Source organism: Bidens hawaiensis, unplaced genomic scaffold, assembly GCF_021521415.1.
Source record: "Bidens hawaiensis isolate Kalapana, Puna unplaced genomic scaffold, B.hawaiensis_p1.1 tig00027299_1, whole genome shotgun sequence".
Lineage (NCBI taxonomy): Eukaryota > Viridiplantae > Streptophyta > Magnoliopsida > Asterales > Asteraceae > Bidens > Bidens hawaiensis.
In genome coordinates, this window is record NW_027494407.1 from 253,465 (window position 1) to 274,789 (window position 21,325).

General features: G+C 34.8%; 4 protein-coding genes across 5 annotated transcripts; 2 read left to right on the top strand and 2 right to left on the bottom strand.

Moving 5' to 3' along the window:
- Window positions 1–358: 358 nt before the first annotated feature.
- LOC143575148 (endoglucanase 1-like) lies at window positions 359–4,018 on the top strand. Its single transcript, XM_077059588.1, has 5 exons — window positions 359–735; window positions 1,198–1,407; window positions 2,091–2,291; window positions 2,383–2,475; window positions 3,141–4,018. Exons 1-5 carry the CDS (start codon window positions 445–447, stop codon window positions 3,873–3,875), a joined length of 1,530 nt encoding a protein of 509 aa, XP_076915703.1. The 5' UTR covers window positions 359–444; the 3' UTR covers window positions 3,876–4,018.
- A 5,266-nt stretch (window positions 4,019–9,284) lies between these two features.
- On the top strand, window positions 9,285–11,732 carry LOC143575135 (uncharacterized). The gene is made up of 4 exons (XM_077059582.1): window positions 9,285–9,846; window positions 9,930–10,073; window positions 10,879–11,122; window positions 11,211–11,732. Exons 1-4 carry the CDS (start codon window positions 9,699–9,701, stop codon window positions 11,650–11,652), a joined length of 978 nt encoding a protein of 325 aa, XP_076915697.1. The 5' UTR covers window positions 9,285–9,698; the 3' UTR covers window positions 11,653–11,732.
- LOC143575134 (protein IQ-DOMAIN 17-like) lies at window positions 11,563–15,344 on the bottom strand. 2 transcript variants are annotated; one of them, XM_077059581.1, is made up of 4 exons: window positions 14,585–15,344; window positions 13,188–13,439; window positions 12,598–12,684; window positions 11,563–12,516 (listed from the first exon to the last, which is right to left on the bottom strand). In XM_077059581.1, the coding sequence occupies exons 1-4, from the start codon at window positions 14,939–14,941 to the stop codon at window positions 11,890–11,892; spliced, it is 1,323 nt and encodes a 440-aa protein (XP_076915696.1). In that variant the 5' UTR covers window positions 14,942–15,344; the 3' UTR covers window positions 11,563–11,889. The 2 variants fall into 2 exon arrangements, with proteins under 2 accessions (XP_076915696.1, XP_076915695.1); XM_077059580.1 differs by having other exon boundaries at window positions 11,563–12,684.
- Window positions 15,345–18,145: 2,801 nt separating this feature from the next.
- LOC143575149 (NAC domain-containing protein 12-like) lies at window positions 18,146–20,439 on the bottom strand. The gene is made up of 3 exons (XM_077059589.1): window positions 19,624–20,439; window positions 19,256–19,533; window positions 18,146–18,901 (listed from the first exon to the last, which is right to left on the bottom strand). Exons 1-3 carry the CDS (start codon window positions 19,814–19,816, stop codon window positions 18,359–18,361), a joined length of 1,014 nt encoding a protein of 337 aa, XP_076915704.1. The 5' UTR covers window positions 19,817–20,439; the 3' UTR covers window positions 18,146–18,358.
- Between the last annotated feature and the right edge of the window lie 886 nt (window positions 20,440–21,325).

The following is a 21,325-nucleotide window of genomic DNA, read 5'->3' on the forward strand; positions in this document are numbered from 1 at the left end:
TGTTTAAATCAAAAAATTTTTATCCCGATAGTATAATAATCAATTAATTGTTAACTTAAAAAAATGATTTAGTCCAAATTTCAATGTTTTTTACTAAAAAATTTTACGCTAAAATCGAACCGAACCAAAATAGATATTTTTTATAGTTTTATAAATGTTTAAATCAAAATATTTTATCCCGGTAATATAATAATCAATTACTTGTTAACTTAAAAAAATGATTTACTCCAAATTTCATTGCTTTTTACCAAAAACATTTTATGCTACAAAACTTTTTAAGCAAAAATGGTAAAACCAAAACCAAAGTTTCGATTTGATTTCAAACCCAAATAAGGATACTTGTGATTTGACTTAAATCCATAATTCAAAACTAGTCACGCTTGTTTCTTAAATTGAATTCTTTTTGTTTGTTAACTCCGTGATTTCCTCTAACAACCACCCATCATGAGCTCTATAAATCAACACACACTCACAAACATATTATTCACACAATCTTCACACAATCGCAAGTCACAACTGACCAAAATGGTTCACTCATACATTTGTGTCACATTGTTTATCATTTCAACCTTAGCATGTTCTTCTTTTACTTCCGCTTTCACTACCCAACAATACTCTGATGCACTAAGCAAGTCAATTATGTTCTTCGAGGGCCAACGGTCGGGCAAGTTACCCGCTAACCAACGTCTTAAATGGCGGGGTGATTCGGCATTACATGATGGTTCTTCTGACAATGTACCTTTACAATTACACTTATTTTGCAGTTTTATTATTGTATACTACAGTTCCTTATTGGCCTGTAAATTGTGAACGGACATATATTGTTGAACTGTTTGTCAGGAAGTTCGTTTATATTCGTTCATTTAATAAATGGACGAACATGACGTAGATATAGTTTGTGTTCATATAATTAAATAGATGAATATGAACACTTGTTTAAGCATGTTCATATATATTGTTTATGTTTGTTTCGCTTTTGTATACCTTTGTTCATATATGTTTGTTTATCTTTGTTTAATTATGTTCATTTGTTATACGAATGAATATCAACACAAACATTTGCTTGATTAGATGTTCATGTTCGTTCATTTCGTTCACAGGCCAGTCCTAGCTAGTATGTTATATTATATGTACCTATGTACCTTAATTTTATTATACATTCCAATAGTTTTTTATGATATAATTTCTTTTTTATAGATGGACCTAGTTGGAGGTTATTATGATGCAGGTGATAACGTGAAGTTTGGACTGCCAATGGCGTTCACTACAACAATGCTTGCATGGAGCATTATCGAGTTCGGTGAGAATATGAAATCAGAATTAGCGAACGCGAAAGAAGCTCTACGTTGGGGTTCCGATTATCTCTTGAAAGCGGCGACGGCCAAACCCGGTACCTTATATGTCCAGGTGCGAGTGTGACCATTATTTTTTGTTACATGTATGTAAAAGTTTTAACAATTGAAGCTAGTAACCAAACTATATTGTTAAATATTATATGGTGACGAAAAGTTTAAACTTGAACTCTTTATATAAAGGAGTTACAACTTACAATGAAAATGCGATGACAAAATGTTAACTATTTCATTATTCAAATTAGAGAGAGAATAATGATAGCATGTGTATGACTTATTACCTTTAAGCGCTTTAGTTCTTGTGTGTCACGTGATTAGTTTTTCAAGCTCGAGCTGAGCTTTCATATTTTCTATTATTTAATTAATACATTTGTAAAATTGTTTTTATATATGTTTTAATTATAATTCTTCCATCTATAACTTAGTTATATTATTTATTATATTTAAATATCTTCAATTTATAAAGAATTATAATTATATGATAATATATATACATATATTTAAAATATTATATAGATGCTATATAAAATTATAAAAAATAGGTTGTTAAGTCTTGCGAGTCGATTTGGACTCAGTAATTAAATCTTGGGTTCGGGCTCATTTGTTAAGCAGGCTTATTTTTAGGTTCAAGCTTAGACTTATCTAGACTTGGCCCGTGCTAGTAACGAGCTAATATTGAGTAACTCACGTTACGTTTAGTTCCTTTATAACTAATATTTTAGACCAACATTATAACAGGTGGGTGAACCTTATTCGGATCATCGTTGTTGGGAGAGGCCGGAAGACATGGACACGCCACGTAACGTATACAAGGTTTCATCCCAAAACCCGGGATCTGATGTGGCAGCTGAGACCGCAGCTGCACTAGCTGCAGCTTCAATTGTGTTTCGAGACTCTGATCCTTCATACTCACATAAACTACTACAAACCGCAATGAATGTATGAATAATATGCCACTATAATCATCTCCATATTATTTATTAAAATTGTCATTCAATATATAAGCTAACTATGACATCAAATGTATCAGGTGTTTGAGTTGGCAAACCAGTATAGAGGCTCATACAGCGACTCCCTTAGCTCCGTTGTCTGCCCGTTTTACTGCTCATACTCCGGATACAATGTAAGCCTCGAGGCGTTTATTTTTGACACGTCCTGAAAACATGACATGAACCTAACATTAAATTTGCGGGTCAGTTTCATAAAATAAATTAAAAGGTTGGGTATCTTAAGCTAAGATTTAAAGATAAAAAAGAAATTAACATTGGATTTTATAATCAAAATGACATTGTTTTGTTAAAATTTGGATTTTTTTATTCTTTAAAAATCTAAATCAAAGTATTAAATTGTGAAAAGCGTTGGAAGAATAAAAAACTTTCAGGTCAAACAAGTTATGTTCAGGTCAATCCGCGAGTATCCGTGTGCATTTTGGGTTCACGTGTTTGATATGATTTTGTGTTAGGTTTAAGTTCATGTTAAATTTACGGGTTTGTGTCGGGTCAGTTTCAAGTTGAATCTTGTGGGTTCGCGGGTTGACTTGTTTCATGTATTTTTATTAACATTTATTTTATGTAATAAATTAAATGGTTGGTTTTTTTAAGCTAAAATCTATTTTGTATTGAATAATTACTTTGTGAAAAAAATATATTTAAAATCTCCTGGGTCAAATGGGTCGTGTTCTTGTCAACCTACAAATATGCGTGTTGTGTTTGGATTCACTAGCCCGACACAATTACCGATTTGGGTCATGTTCACGTTCATTCTAACGTTGGATTCTAACAAATTTAGGATGAATTGTTGTGGGGAGCAGCATGGATCCACAAAGCTTCAAAGGGCGCTTCATATTTATCCTACATTCAATCTAACGGTCACTTAATGGGCTCCGACGACGACGATTTCTCCTTCAGTTGGGACGATAAACGAGCCGCAACCAAAGTTCTTCTAGCAAAAGACCAATTTCAAACATATAAACAACACTCAGATAACTACATTTGTTCACTAATCCCCGGAACATCAAACTCACAGCATTTCACACCGGGCGGATTGTTTTATAAACAACCCGAGAGCAATCTCCAATACGTGACAACCTCGTCGTTCTTGTTATTAACATACGCTAAGTATCTTAGTGCAAATGGTGGTCACGCTTCGTGTGGGGTTTCATCCGTGGCATCCGAGGCACTTATAGTACAAGCTAAGAAGCAGATTGACTATGTTTTAGGGGCTAACCCGATGAAAATGTCGTATATGGTTGGATTTGGTGACAAGTACCCGACGCGTGTGCACCATAGGGGGTCATCTATACCTTCGGTTCGTGATCATCCTGATAGAATATCTTGTGACGCGGGACAGCAGTATTTTAATTCTGGGTCGTCTAACCCGAATATACTAGTGGGTGCGATTGTGGGGGGCCCGGATAGTAATGATAATTATGGAGACGATCGGAGTAATTATAGTGAGGCTGAACCGGCTACTTATATTAACGCTCCGTTTGTTGGGGCCGCGGCTTTCTTTTCGGGACATTGAGTTATGGTTTGATGTTGAGTTGTTTGACATTGTATGTTTGAGGATTGAGAGATGTTGGTTTTGACATGTTTGATCCCAGGTCCTTGGGTAGTTAAGGTTTTGTTATTTTGAATTATCATCTTATTTGACTTGTTGGTTGGTAAATTAATCAAGTGACTTGTTATGTCGAAAATGTTTTGTTTGTTGTTATTATTGCAATGAATTAGTGTGTTTTAAGCTAACTAATTAGGACCTTTTAGAGGCCCATCAAGCTATCTACTGTCTAAGACCTTACAAAAACCCAGTGTGAGTGTAAACATGTTAAAGTTGGTTATTGATTTGAGGTTAAAGTGTGCAAAAGGTATAGATCAAATTTGGGTTTGTTTTTTGACCTGATATGTGGACCAAACATGAGTTTCTATGATTAAAGTGTGCAACTTTATATGGTTTGTATCTATTTATATGGTTATGGTTAATTGGATTAGTAATATTTGGTTATTAGGGCCTGATTTTGTTTTAATAAGCTTTTGTTGTTGAATTAACTAAATTTGAATGTCCATAAAAGTGTTTTTTGTAAATGCTACATTGGCTATGAATGTCCATAGTTAAAGTCTAATAAGGGGTTTAATTATATTAAAATACAATTAAAAGACAGTATAGTCGTGTGTCTTGGATAGGGAAGATGATAAGTCGTCAAAAATTGATGATTATATTGAACTAGATTATGGATTTTCGAAAAAAAAACCATGATATAAAATTTAGGTTGAAATTGATAGAAGGAAATATTTAAGATTGATTAATTTCAAAATAATTGAACTTCTAACCTTTTAAAACGACTAATGACCAAAAAAGAAAAAGAAAAAAGAAGTTTGTTTATGTTTAATTGTGTAAAAGAAGTTAGAATAACAAAAAGGGAAATAACTAGTAAAATTGGGCTAAAATAGCCTAATAACAATTGAAATTTGCCCAATTTTTTATATAAGGTACATTTTTTATACAAGTCTTGAACACTTGAAGCTGTGAAGACCACCCTAACTGACTCACCCGAGCCACACTACCCCACTTCTATATCGTCCCCTAAGTTCTAAACGTAACAACCTTAAAATTAATTAACCATACATTATGAAAACCATATTGATTACACAAACAATTAATATTTTGAACATAGCCTAAATTCTAAAAACGAAATAGAAACTAATACATGTGACCAAAGATAGATCTGAAAAGACTAAAAGGGTATGCATATATGAGGATGTCAGTTGTGAAAAATGGTAGATGTGAAGGTCTAAATAGTAAATGGCTGACAAGTAAATAAATAATAAATATTGGGGACCCTGAAAACGCACTGGGGCTCTTCCCGACGCCCAAAATAGGAAACCGGTCAGCACCATTGATGGTGACTAATCTTCACAAAATAGCCACGCTCTTGTCAGAAAACACCAACACCTTCTTCTCCTTTAAATACTAAACACACAGCTTTTGTCACCATATAGTATCACAGCCATTGAATAATTTGTGTCAAAACTAGGGTGTGCATGGTGCGGTTTTTGGTTAAAACCAAACCAAAAATCAAAACTTCGGTTTTTTATGTTTTTGAAACCGTTCGGTTTTGGTTTTTTCGATTTTAGTTTTTCGGTTTTCATTTTTCAGTTTGGTTTCGGTTTTTTCGGTTTTTGTCATTTGATCTTGAAAATTTTAGACCAAAAAACAAGTTTTCGAAAAATAATGAATTTAAGTATAAATAATTTTGTTAATTGTAAAAAATAATAGACTATTATACATTCTATCAAAAATATTGGAGTTACATAATTATTAAATTCTTATAAATTACTTAATATAAAATATATTCAGAATGTTGTCAAATAAACAATTAATGCGGAAAAATATTGTATATTTAGAGATATCGGTTATTGCGGTGAGATATCGGTTATTGCGGTGAGATATCATGTAAAATTAGTGTACATAGCAATTTAACACTAATAATTTAGTATACTCTCTTACCATTAACAAATTAACCTTTTACAACTTGTAAAACACTAATAATCACAGCAAGTAAGAACTGATTAAGACTGAAAACACTAACATTGAACACTAAAATTGATTACAACTTAAACACTGATATCGAAAATATCGGTCAACTATCGGTCAATATCGTCGATATTATCAGTATCGATATTCTAACCGGTATTTTACCAAGAAACTAATAACCGGTATATCACCAATACATCGGTGATATCGATTGCTTAGGTTGCTACCTATTTGATTTGTATATGTTAGTATGACTCGTATAGGCGTTGCCAACCTAACAAGACTGATAATGTAGGCCTAACAATATAAAAATGTTGCAAAACCTATACAATTAATGAGTTGTACAAGCCTATACTACTCGTACAATGTCAAATGGTGCATGGATAATATACTATGGTGGCTGAATATCATGGACGTGTAAAAGATAATGTGTTATATTATACCTAGCATTTGCAATGAAAGTGTTTGTGGAAGAGGTGTATGCATCAAGATTTTCGATTAGTGACGATATGGAATGAGTTAGATTAGAACGAGTCATGTTATGACAATTTTTTATTGAAAATTTTGTACAGTTGGTTGACATATAAACTTTTAAATGATATGACAAACTTAGTTTTAAGTTCAATTATGGATACATGTTCAATAGTTTCTTTTAGAAAAGCTCCATAGTAATTAAATCAAAGAAAAACCAACTTAACAACTAACATCAAAATTCAAACCAATAAGTTAACAACCAATAAATATTAACATCAAAAAAATAAAAAAGAAAAAGAAAAATTTAATATCTAGCCTTAAGGTGTATAATTAAATGATGATATAGCAAAAGAAAAAAAAAAACATTTTCAGACTATTTTTTTGGAATGACGACTTTCTATTTTGTGTTTATGTCACCACACTCCTTAAATTAGAGAGTCTTGTTAGTTGTTATCCCACTCTAGTCACTATGTTGTCTTAATCGGGCTAATGTTGGCTTCAAAGTTTGGCATGGGCGTTTTACCGGATAACCATACCGACGGTTAGAGGTGCACAAACCGGTTTAAACTCAAAACCAGTTTGGGTTGAAACCAGTTGTTTGGTCAACAAAAGTCAAAACCAGTTGATGATCAGTTTCAATTCAGGTTGAAACCGATTTCTTGACAAGGTTACGATTAATTTCGGTTCGGGCTTTGATCGGGTTCGGTTAGGTTAACCGGTTTGGAACCGGTGTTGGTGGAGAAAATTACAAATCGGTTTCGAACCTATGGTTTCAATATGTTTCATACAGGTTTCTACATAATTGGTTTCAAACCAGTTCGGTTTCGATTCGATTTCCGGGTCAGTTCGGTTAAACGATTTATTCGTCCACCTCTATCGTCGGCTGCCACTTGATAGTCGTTATGCATCATAACAACATAACTCTCTGGCGTAATACATGGTGGGACGAAAACCGGGTGAGTTCGGGATTTAAACTGATAACTTTGTACAAGGTTTAACTCAAATCCTTTATTGCCTTAATTCACCAAAAATAACACAAGTAAAAATTAAACCGGTGTCTCAACGAAAATCTCAAACCACCTACTGCTGGACCATAGTAACAATCATAGGAAAATAATAACAATGTTGGGGAATAATAAAAATAATAATAACTATTCTAACTAAGAAAAGAGTGAAAAGAGATAAACCTTGCCTACTTGCAAGCTATAAGCTGAATGGAGGCGGCAGACGGACAATGGTGGTTGTTGTCAACTAGATGACGATTTGCTGCAGCAGGCGGCACAACAGAATCTTAGCACGAGCAGCAGCAGCCGATAAAGTGATGTTCTTTGGACTATTAATTATTATTTTTGGCTTCATAAAAAAAAGTCAACGTCTTATTTAAACTTTTTAAACAAAATATATATATAATTTTTTACTTTATTTAGAATGCAACCGTCAGTTGGATATCGTTAAGGCTGATGGGTATAAACCAGTGAGTAACCCGTATTGGTCTTAGAATTGGCAGCCACATGACAGCCCTCAAGCATGGGGTCTCTCATTGGAACACGCCACCTCCACCCGCCCATAAATTGTCACGCGTGACCTGAGTTATGGACAATGGTTAGAAAAGTCAGTGATGCCTCATTCTCCTCTCTGTGAATCATATATTATTTCTTTTTTTGTTTAATAATTATTATCATTATTAAATAATAGAATGGTGGAAAATAATAGAGAATGATTTATTTCCTTGATTGAAGGGGGTGTTGAATGATGGCGAGTAAACTGATGTGACGCACACGTGTTGAATGAAGATAATGGTGTTAAGGGGTATATACATTTTAGCCTAAATGTGACATGGTGAGTTGGATAAAAGAGACGAGACAACATATGTAATTAAATGTATGCAATAGATGATAGAGTTTGTGATTGTGAGAGGGAGATGTGGGCCATCGCTTGTGCCCACGTTGCAGAGGAGGGCGAGGACAGACCAGTAAGATGAGGTGGCACCAGGCTAAGGGAGAAGCGTTCTCACACACGAGCAAGATGAGGTGGTACCAAACTATAAAAGGGTTGTTTACATGTATGGTAGTTTACAAAAAATAAATTGGTCCATAACTTTCAAATATAACTTATCAATTTTCTAGAGAGTGAAAAAATAAGGAAACATAGAGCATGTGATGAGAGAGAGAGAGAGAGTAGGGGTGTTGCCCTGCTGTTGTCGATGACTTTCTGGCAGTGGCTTCATCGGCTTTAGCCAAATAACATCCAATTCTATCTGTCTATGGCGGCGGCATACCTACAACGTGTTGTACCTTGTGTTCTTGGTTTCTCGTTTGAACATTTTGGTTTGACTACCCTCGTGGTTCCAAAAACAACTTACGAACATGAAAAGTATATTAGAAATATAGGGTGTATGTCTAAACAGCAATAACAATATACGCATGTAGTATACTAAAATTATAGTAGTAGTAAGCTATCAATAACCTAAACATGAAAAAAGTATAGTAGTGACATTAAACATCATAGGAAGCTAATAAAAGGAAGATAGCTTGCAAAATTAGCTACCAACAATCTAAGAAATACCAAGTCCTCAAGACAAAGCTAAGAAAAGTAGTTACCCTTCTCTAAAATGTCCTTAACGGCTTAACCTTAATCATACTTCTTCACGAATTCTTATCCTCTAACATATCTTTATAGAGATGAAAGTCTAACAAATCCTGACTAATCCCGACTTCCACGACTAGATACACATTTAATACCACAAGGTGACAAAAGAGATTCCTCAACCAAGAGCTAGCATCTATATAAAAAATTGTCACAAATCCGTACAAACCATATACAAACTTAAATCCAAAGACTGTTAAACCCATAGCTAGTACCCTAGGATCACAAGGGTGGGCAGATCTAGCTAGATCTATACTAGTTGTTTCTTGCGTTGACTGTTTACAAACACCAATTGGAGTTTGAATAACGATGGGGTGACTGTCAATTATTTTTCCTTTACACACATTTGAGCACACTCCTCATAAAAGAAAACCAACAACCTTTTTCAAATGAAAACTTCCAAATCACCTCTATCTTTCATGATTTCCTCCCAAATAAGTTTATAGAGAGAGAAACATTAGTGGGGACCAAGATTTCAACACTTTTGTTACCATTGTTTGTCCCTTGTTCTTGTTCCTGTTCTTGTTCTTTATTGAGGGTGAATGTAGGCACCATGGGAACCATCAAACCTTTTTAATCCATTCATAATAATAATAATCCTATAAGATATATACTTCTTACATACAAAGATATATATAATATCTACTAGGGTTTTCATTTGTATTTGTATTTCTTGGAAATAATAATATTATTAATATGGGTTATGGGGACACAAGTGGATGGTTTTTTTACAACAATAACCATGATCATCCTCGTATTCAGCAACCTTTGACAGAAGTTGGTGGTGGTGAAACCAGTTTCATCAACTATGTTTCATCTAGGGTTTCTTTGGAACACACTTCAGGTTTTTTTTTATATAAAATCTTGTTATCTATCTCTTTGTGTCAGAATTTTATTATTTTTTTAATATATGAAATGTTGTTATAGGGTTATTAGATACTGGTGGGAAAGTGCTTTTCACAGCAACTCAGTGGCAAGAACTTGAGATGCAGATGACGATCTACAAGTACATCATGGCTTCTATACCTGTTCCTCCTCATCTCCTCATACCTTTATCTACTCAATCCAACAGTACTTTCTATTTTTATTATTATTATTTTATTATTGTAAGGTTTTTAATATTTTAATCACATTCTTTATTCCTTCTGTCCTTAAATAATTTGTTTATTTGTAACAACATTCTTCAAGAAAGTATATAATACTGTAAAGTTTTCAGACCCATTTCGGGTAATACTGTTTGATATCTAATCTCACATCGTTTGAAACGGCTGTGTCCGGATAGAAGTAAGAAGGCTGTTTTGATCAATAAATATTTTTTTTAAAGTTTGACTGTTTACGGGCAGAGTAGAGTGGCCATCAAACGGCCATTCTGACTTAGTGTGTGAACAAGCTGAGCCTTTTGCGAGCTACTTGAGATCAGCACGCTAAAAGCACAAATAGAGAAGATTTGTTTACAAAATTTCATTTTTTATTCCTTCTATCCTTGAATCATTTGTTTATTTGTAACAATCTTTAAAAAAGTATATAATATTTGGAACCCATTACGGGGCACTGTCTGACATCTAATTCCACAACGTTTCAAATTGTTATATCGATAAAGGTCCGACGACCGTTTTGACTAAAATTTTTAAAGTTTAACTGTCTATGGTCACAAGCCGTCCGGATATTTGCCAAACAGCCATCCGGACAAACAAATTTCAAATGTTGATAGTCTGTGGTCCCATCAACGGTCATGATATTGTTCTAACTGACGTTATGACCAACAATTTTAAAAGTTTGACTTTTTTTGTCAAAACAGCCGTCTTCGTATATTGTGGACGACCGCTTGATAGTGTGATCAATAATATGGCCTAATATTTTTTGTTGGTAATTGTAGAAGTTGGAATGGACTTGAGATTCTCTAGTGGGTCGGATCCGGAGCCATGGCAATGTAGGAGAACAGATGGTAAGAAATGGAGGTGTTCACGCGATGTGGCACCCGATCAGAAGTACTGCGAGCGTCACGCACATAAGAACAGACCTCGTTCAAGAAAGCCTGTGGAAATCCTGTCACATAACAATAATATTATAGCCTCTAGTGGTCGTAATGTTACCCCTGCTTCTTCATATCAACACCACAGGTACCATTATTGGATATGTCACATTGTCACATATTAATATATTATTATATGCTAAGTTGTTAATGATTTTGATGTGTTATGAATTAAGGTGCACTGAATGGTTTAGTGGCACATCATCCAACCAACAATTTCATCAATCAATGAGTTCAGATTCACATATACATTCACCTAGAGTGGGATCCAAAAGGACCCAAATGTTCCCACAGAATCTTGAAGAGAATCTTCAGTTAGATTCTGCGGGTGCCAGGCGACAGCATTTCATCGACGCCTGGTCAAAAACCGGAGGCGGAGACAATTGCTCGTTAACTTTGTCGATGCAATGTAGCGGTGGGATCGATGTTAACGATAGTTTAGATTTAGGAAGTGGTGATGTTTTGAAAATGAATAGCAACCAGTGGTTGAGCCAGGGCTCATGGATGGGTTCACCGCCTGGTGGACCGTTGGGTGAAGCTTTGGGGTTAGGAATGGCTAGTAATGTGAACCGGCCTTCGAACGAGCCGTCTAATCAACAATTTGGGTCAAATCATTAGGTCTTGTTTTATGTTGAATTTGATTTTATGATAATATTAATGGTAATGAATTATGTGGAATGAAATGTTAATTTTCTTGATGTTGATGATACATTAATTGTCTGACAATGAACAGAATACATTCAATACTTGATTAATGACTTACTGCTATTTCTGATCACACAACAACTAACTAGATGTGATATCTCTTAGTTATTCTGGTCCGGTTAGGATCAGGTCAGGTCGGGTCATGTCAACTTACCTAAGCCATCTTCTTAAATCAGTAGTGGAACAAGGTGAGATTTCACCACCAGTAGTGCTATCTCCATAAGACCATTGTTGACCCAACCCGACACGACCGACTTGAACACTCTTTATACTGGGGCTTCTAAGGTTATGACCATTGTCACAATAACAATAATGTGCATTGTCACATGGGTCATGGATAGGGTACGCGAGTCTTTTCTTGACCGCCATGACTCGGTCCCTCTCGGGTGTGGAAGGTCTTTGTCTAGGTGTGCTTTGTGAGCGTATTCTTGCTTTAGCTGACTCGGTTGCAGCCATGTAGTTGGGTACAGTCATGTCGTTTGCACAAGTACTGTACCGACACATGGACCCCATGACTCGTGGGCTTGCGGACCGTATTTGTAATGGTATTGACTTAACCGGAGATGGTGTGATCGGTTGACCAGTTGAAGGGCTGTAGTTTGACCTTCGATTTGGGGACGCCGGTTTGTGAATGCCCGAACGAGAACTCGGCTTCGAGCTATCAATTTCGATGGTTCTTTGGTTTTCCCATTGCTTTGCTCTTATCCATCTATCTAACCAAGTAGTGGTTTCTTCTAGCTCTTTTTCATCCAAAGTAGACTGGTGTCTGTTAGACATCTGTAACCCGATTCGGGTTTTGGTTAGTTTAATATAACGCGAGTGTAAAGATTGTAACTTGATGGTAAAGAATCCGAGTACCTTTCGGTTTTGCAATATGGCATCAAGCTCATCAAGATTATGTGGTCTGTCACTCCAGTCATCCGGGATACAAGTTCCATCTCTCGACTGCGATACACGATTATATTAAATGGTAAAACTATACGTACACCAGTAACATACTATCTACACGTTACGGATACAAATTATTAAATACTAGATTATATTAAATGGTCAAACTATACGCACACCATTGACATACTATCCACACGTCAGTGACATGCATAGATTGTTAAATACAAGTTTGTGTTAAATGGTCAGACTAGCTATACGCATAGTCACATATGACTAAAATACTAGTTGCGCACTATTGACATACTGTCTACACACCACTGTGATAGAGTCCCATATAAAAATAAAGGTTTTATACAATTATTATAAAAAATGTCATAAAAGTTATATGACCCGTATTCTATATAGCAAACTAATTAATGTGACAGTCATGTGTTATGCTAGAAGCTATATATGTAGTGTAACTTTATATGACTAGTATAACAATTGAGGTGGGCCATCTATATGAGCATTCTATTTAAAATACACTATCGATGAATTGAAGAGGGACGAGTTGTTACCGTTACCATAGACTTCCTCCGCCTAATCTCTTGAGCATACTTTGACTCACAAAAAGACGCACTTTCAGACATTACTGATTTTCTACTTCCATCATGTGAGAGCCTCGATCGTTGATCATGCACTCGCGATTGAACCCGAAGAAGTGCTTGCATGCATCTCAACGTTATAATAGTTTGTTTCCTTACATTTTGTCCTCGTATCACCGCTTGAAGCATCACTATCCCCTTCAACGCTCGTGACGCTCTTCTCGCCTTCAAGCATAACAATACCACATAATTAAAATTCAAGTTTCATGTTTGTCACATGACTAAATATATCTTTAAACCGTTAAATAAGTAAATAACTATAAACACAAAAGATGTTGGTAGAAAACAGTCCAATGATATGAAACATGTCTTGTTTCATCGTTACAAAAGCTAACATATATTATTGTTGTCATGAACTGACCACCACATGGCTGCAACATGGATTAAATACCATGTTACTTTGATATTAATATTATTGTTGATATGAACAGTATTATCTGCAAGCTATCAGTCTTGTTTATTTATCTTTTCAAAATGGAATCTTTACTATTATAATTTATAATTACTTGTGCAATGCCACGTGAGTTTCTGCTCACAACTACCAGTCCAAGAAAACCTTATTATTCAGGAAATGATTAGTGTTAATTAATAATTAATTAAACATGATTAGTTACTTAATGTAGGTACATTAAGGTTTTGTGTTCACAAGATAGATTTATGTTTAACAAATGAAAGTTTGTGTACGGAAGCATAGATTTAGTTATGTATGAATCCACCTTAATTTTATAGAAACTGAAAACATGTACGGATGACTAGGAAATTATATGAATATGTACAAGATTTCAAGGTTGTCAAACAATAGACTAAAAAATGATCTGTTTTTTTTTTTGGAACAACAAATTTCATAGAACACAAACTAGCCAGAAGCTACAAAAACAAACAACAAAGCAAAGTTACAACAATAATTTAATCTGTTTATATGGTTTGGGAGAGACCAATGTTTTCACAAACGGTCTAGTTAATTAAGCCTCTTTGACGGTTGAACTGGATGGAAGTTGGGACCGGATTTCCAATTTTTTTCCCTCAAAAATCTCATTTTCTGATTCATTTGATTTTCGAAGCTACATATATAATTATTTAAATTTTAATATTTTATTAAAACCGTAAAGTTATTCCAAAACATAAAGTATTTTCATATTTTGTAAAGTATTAATAGATGATGTATATACGTATATATAGTTTTAATTATTATATTATCATAACATAATTCTATTTTTAAATCTGGTCCGACTAGTAGACCACTGAGACGACCAGTTTGTTGTCGTCTCATTCTAAAAATATTCGAAAAGACAAAAAAACAAAGAAATTACCAAGTAACAGCGGAAAGACGTCTGAATAATAGTGGCAGCAAAATGATGCTTAACCGAACCCGAAGAGGTTCTCGCATTGTGACAAACAATTTCCGCCGTTGCATGCGAGGTTGTGGCTGCCGCTTTCACCATGGCATGGTTTTCCTTTTCCTCTTGCTCAACCGCCTTAACCAGTTCATGCTTGATGTTTACACTAGTAGTTAATGATGTTTTCCTAAACAACCATCTTGATCTCTTCTCCCTCTTGTTGTTCAAGATCTTGTCATCATTTTGAACTTGTGTTTTGGTAGACTTGTAAGGACTAAAGGCTCTCTTGAACGATGTAAACCATGAACCATGACTTGATTTCTTTCCCATTATGCTAAACAAAATAATATGATATGAAATGAAATGAAGATGGTGTGTAGAAGGGTGATATTATAACTTTATAAATGAAAAGTGATGGAGCTAGCTAGCATAGTGCACAAGCCATAATTTAATAATAACAATCCGATACGTGACAATAAAATTAAGCCTGACTCATTTCACGTGGTCATGTGTACAAATGTACAATACAGCCTTTGATGGCCAATGGCTATGTGGGTCTTGGTCTGGTCTGGTCTGGGTTTGGGTCATATATACTCTCTCTCTTACTCAAATGGTGGTTGCTGCTAATTGGGAGGTTGACTCGGTCAAATGAATATTTTGTTTGCTTTGACCATTGTCTTTTCCTTTTCATGGGTTGGGCATTTTAGTTTACATGCCAACATGAATCAAATTTCTCATTTCCCATGTCACCACAATCTAATTGGAAGTACACTGGAGAACGGTTTGGTTTAGTTCGGTTTGGTGTACAAAATCGAACCAAACATCGAAACTTTGGTTTTTGAATTTTGAAACCATTCAGTTTAGTTTTTTCTGTTTTTCAGGTTCGGTTTAGTCTTACCATTTGAGCTTGAAAATATTGAGTTGAACAAAATTTGGCACAAAATAATAAACTTGGGCCTAAATCATTCTGTTAATTAATACTACAACTAATTGGTTATTATATATTTGAACTAACATACTTGAGTGACATTCTTAAAAAAATATTATAAACTAATTAAAATATGTAAATCTATAAATTTAGTTCGCTTTGGTTTTTCGGTTTTTATTACATGTTAAACCAAAACGAAAACATAAGTTCAGTGTTTAGAAAAACATATAACCAAACTATCAATTTTTGTTTCTGTCGGATTTATTCGGGTTTTCAGTTCGTAAAATTTTTCTGGTTTCATGTACAACCCTACTATAAGTCACTCATTTAAGTACACTCTATGTTTAAAAGTGTCATGGGATTTATATTATTATGATGCAAATAAGTATATATATGATGCAAATAAGTATATACTTTTTTTTGTATGAAATATATGACTTAGTACACTTTTATTTAAAGTTCATAATAGAAGCCTTGATGTATACACATGATGGTACGTTCTTGACAGGAGTATTGATCTTGCTTGACGGCTAAATAAATATGAGTAAGGTAGTTGCACCAACCAACTTTGGTTTTCTAATGGGCCTATACACATGCATTGCTTCCCCGTATTTCGATGCTAGCCATGATTAATTTGTCAAATTAAGAAAATGATAGTTGTTGTTGGGAAATTTATATGTATTATATGTACTTAACGAGAGTTTCGTAGCGAGTTGTTATAGCCGAGTATCTGTTATCTAGACATCATATAACGATGTTGGATTTGTTAAAAGTGTCACAAACACCCCCTTGAGACTCACCGTCTTCCATCACCATCTTAAATAATAAAAAGATACATAAGAGTGGCTTTGATCGATTGATTGTCGATACTAATCCATAGTGGTTCCTTTCCCACGAGGAGTTAACACATTCATTTTTTCTTGCTCGAACACTTTCTAGGAAGTCACCCGTCACGGATGCTCTCACTCACGCACGTCTAATTGTAGAGTTCTCTTATCTATAGTCAATGCACCCAAACACGTCGATGATAATTAAGGTGGGACGGTCCTTGTAGGCTTGTAGCATTATATAATGATGCTACAAAGATATGATCATAGTGCAACATATGTCAATGCACCCAATGCACCCAAACATATGTCAAAGATATGATCATAGTGCAACGTCCTTAAATTTGTACTGAGTTCAAATCTCATTAATAAAACAGAAATGGAATGTAAGTATATCAAAGAATAATGAGATAATTACCGAATCGAAGATCCTTAAACGAACTTGTAAATTGGCTAGTCGGTAGGTGTGTGTGAGAAACCGAAAAACCAATCCGGAAATGAAAAAACCGAAAAATTCAAACTGAAAAACCAAATTGAAACAAAAACCGACAGTTTAGTTTTATGTTTTTGTAAAAACGGAACTAACGGTTCGGTTTTGGTTTTGCGTATAATAAAAACCGAAAAAACCGAACCGAATTCCTAAATTTTTGTTATTTTATATTAAGTAATTTATAAGAGTTTAATAAACATGTAACTCAGATATTTTTGATAAAATGTTTAATAGTCTAATATTTTACAATTAACAAAACTATTTATACCTAAGTTAATTATTTTTTGAAAACTTTCTTTTGACCTAAAGTTTTCAAGATCAAATGGTAAAAACCGAAAGAACCGAAACCAAAATAAAACCGAAAAACCAAAATCGAAACCGAACGGTTTCAAATACTCCAAAAACCGAAGTTTTGGTTTCCGGTTCGGTTTAACGAAAAACCGCACCGAACCGCACCACACACACCCCTACTAATCGGATACTATTGACAAATATATAATAGGTTATAGCACCGTATTCACTATATAAGCACACTGATGTAATCCTAATCTTTACAAGAAAATTTAATTACACACCAAATTACAACGTTTAATTGTTAGTTTGTTACATGTAAAATGGAGGGAGATGATTATTCACTTAAAAAGAGCATAGAGTTGTCATGGAGACTTCATTTAATGTAGTTGAAAACTTCTTAATAGGTTGGATGTTTTAACCAATAATTTCAAAGATTATTCAGTTGACTTGGGAACCCTTTTTACGCTTTTATTTGATTTGATTTAATTATATAACTTGCATGTGATCGATTGTTTATTTCAACAGCTCATTTTTTTATGTAGCTGTCCAATTTAATATTAGTTGTTTCTATTTTAAATTGCATTTGATGTTTACTCGTCCAGTTTAGAACCACCCTATTCAACATGTTCATTTATGTTCTCCCTAACAAGTATGTATTTAAAAGACTTACTTTTGTCAATAAAAAAAGAGTTAGTGATGCCGATTGTTATTCGTTTGCGTTCTATATTGATGTAAATTATTGCTATCTTACTTGAATATATGAACATTACGTTTCTCAGCTCTATCTTTATTCAAACCTAAACCGCTACTTATACAATATCTCAAGCCATCTCTTTCTTCAATTTACAATCACAAGAATTAAAAGGGAGTCCCTAAATATGTGAAAACTTGATCTCTATCTTGAAGAATGAGATTTATGTAAAATTATATCAAAAGAATAAAACTCTAAATATATTCTTCAATTAAAAGGATGTAATGACACAGGTAGTAAGATGTGATTACCCTAACTACAAGATGCTTTTAGCTAATAAATGACACATCACAATTACATACATATCTACCTGATGTGGCTATTACTCACTCTTCCCCTAGCTTCCTTAATCAAGTCCTTGAAATTTATGATTTCAATTCCAGCAACTTAATCATTATATAACTTATGCTTTTGTATGCAAGTATATATATGGTAGTTTCCTTAAAACATATAAACATTATACCGACAACTGATATAGCGGATCAAGCGATGATCCACTAGCTAAGCTCCAAATATCTACCTCGTTAAGCCCCGAAAGATGTGCCACATTATTGTCAACCGAGAAACACAAGTTCTCATCGTGTTTGGCTTCCTCCCTCTGGCCATCGAGCTGGGACGCCACGAACTTGTCTACATCTACCCAATTACTACACTGATCATATGTGGTTGAGCTCACTGGAGGGGATGTAGTCATTGTGGGACTGTTAAGCCCAGGGAGGTTAACAAATAGGTCGTTAACGGGGTTCATAAGTTTATGCATATCTTCTTGGATGCCGCTGAAACTCTCAGTTTCTTGCTTGCAAGACCGGCTATTATCCATGTACGCGAGTAATTGTTCAAGAGTACCGTCTTTGGTTAAGGATTGAAACTGTGATGTTGTGTCCATTGAGCCACATGATGATCTATGCGGAATCTCGAAGGATTTGTGGTAGATTTTCTTCTTGAACACACGGCATACAACCCACCCTTCATCATGTGCACAATCACACAAGCTAGAATCCTGAATAATAACATATGTTCTAACACAAATTAGTACACTTCATTTCTTGATCTCAAACACATCACTAACTAAAGTGAGTTTATGATGTTTAATAATGGGCCGTTTTAAATGGCTGTCCGGATAGAGTTTGAACTGCGTTTTGACAAAAAAGAATTCCAAACTTTAACTTTATATGATCAAAACAACCATTTGAATATTGACCAAATAGTTATTCTGGCCAATAATATTCAAAGTTTGACACCCAATGGACTGAAAACTCGTCTGATATTCTTCAAACGGCCGTTTTAAATAATAATTTTCTGAGTTTGACTATTTTTGGTTAAAATGATTGTCTTAGTGTTTTGGGAAACTTACGGTTGATTCTTGGATGGGAATGATATTATCATCAAGCCTATATTCATGCATAATCCAGTCAGATTTTTGGCCATGTGGTGCTCTCCCTGTGTAAAACACCAAGGTCTTCCTCATACCAATTCTTTGAAGACTACTATGTATAACCTTATCTCGCCCGGTGGCTTTCCAGAAACCAGCAATAGTGGCACGATTTGTTCTGGTCCCGGTCGGATATTTCTTGTCTTTGTGACTGAAAAAGTACCAATCATTTTGTGGGGTGGAGCCAATATTGCATTTATCTACACACATAAAATTGAGCTCAATTTATTTCATTAATAAGGTTATAAAAATCTTGATTATATGTTTTACATAATGAAGAAATTAAATACCTTGGATGTCCCAGGGTTCAAGCTTATTAAGATCAACCTCTCGAATAACATCAAGATCGATTTTTTCGTACGCAAGCTTCTTCCTTAAGTAATAATCAAGAAGCTCCTCCTCTGTCGGGTGGAACCGAAACCCTGGAGGCACTTTCGACTGACCATTTACGTTCATAGATAGATTGATTCCTTCTTTTGACATAGATATTAATCACTTGAGATTTGATCTATTAAACTAATTATAAGATGTGTGTGCATGAAGATAGTTGTAATGACATGAATATATATATGTAGACAAAGGGGTTAAAAGAGGAAGTTATGGGATAGTGCCATGATAACCACCATTTGGAAATTGCAACTAGTAAATGACCATTGGCTTTGATTTATGGATGTTGTGAGTACACTATCACTAACCAGAAAGAGTTGATAAATGATAACCATGTAGGGTCGATGATCTCTAGTTTGAAAACAACAAATGAACTAAACACAACAGCATGCACCACACATAAATAAATATAAGTATGTGGGAATTGCTTCTATCTTGACAATGACTTTGGACCTCAAAATCCCTCAAGAAAACTAAAGCTCAAACTACCATTTTCACCTTTGGTCCATTGGCATAGGGATGCTAGTTAAGCCTTAGCATCCATAAGGTCTCATGATCGAAATTTGGTTCAGTAGGGTTTTCTTACATTTGTGGGTTTTCTTTTTGATGGTGTTCCTAAATAAGTCAAGCCTAAAATATTAATATCAGTGTCGACGGTTGACATCACGTCCCAGGAATGCTTACTTAGATATAAGGAATAGTTCCAAATGTTGTTAAAAGAAACCAAGAGGAGAGAGAGAAACAATAATCATCATCGTACTCAATATATCTCACCAATAGAAAAGCTATGGTAGGGTCTGAGAAGGGTAAAATGTAGAAAGTCTTACCTCTACCCTTTAAGAATAGAGAGGCTGCTTCCGGTGAGACCCCGGCTCGATAGTAGTTTTGCATCAAGCTTTGGACATAAGGCACATAACACTCGACTATTGGGACACCGCCTATTGGTGCATGTATCCTTGTCTTTCGGCTATCAATGCCACCAGTGGGTTTTCTTCTTGATGGTGTTCCTAAATAAGTCAAGCCTAAAATATTAATATCAGTGTCGACGGTTGACATCACGTCCCAGGAATGCTTACTTAGATATAAGGAATAGTTCCAAATGTTGTTAAAAGAAACCAAGAGGAGAGAGAGAAACAATAATCATCATCGTACTCAATATATCTCACCAATAGAAAAGCTATGGTAGGGTCTGAGAAGAGTAAAATGTAGAAAGTCTTACATCTACCCTTTAAGAATAGAGAGGCTGCTTCCGGTGAGACCCCGGCTCGATAGTAGTTTTGCATCAAGCTTTGGACATAAGACACATAACACTCGACTATTGGGACACCGCCTATTGGTGCATGTATCCTTGTCTTTCGGCTATCAATGCCACCACACGATGTCTGATTAACCTTTCACCACTTTTAACGTTATTTTCACGATATTAGTAAAATAACGTCCAAATTAGTGCAATTTCACTTTTGCCCACCCGAGGGTTCACACATATATACATTATATGCACACACCGCAAGCAAGTCGTGAGAGAGAGAGAGAGAGAGAAACAAGAAGATAATAATTAAGGTCAAAATTAAAGTGAATATATAATTACTTTGATGAAATATCCTC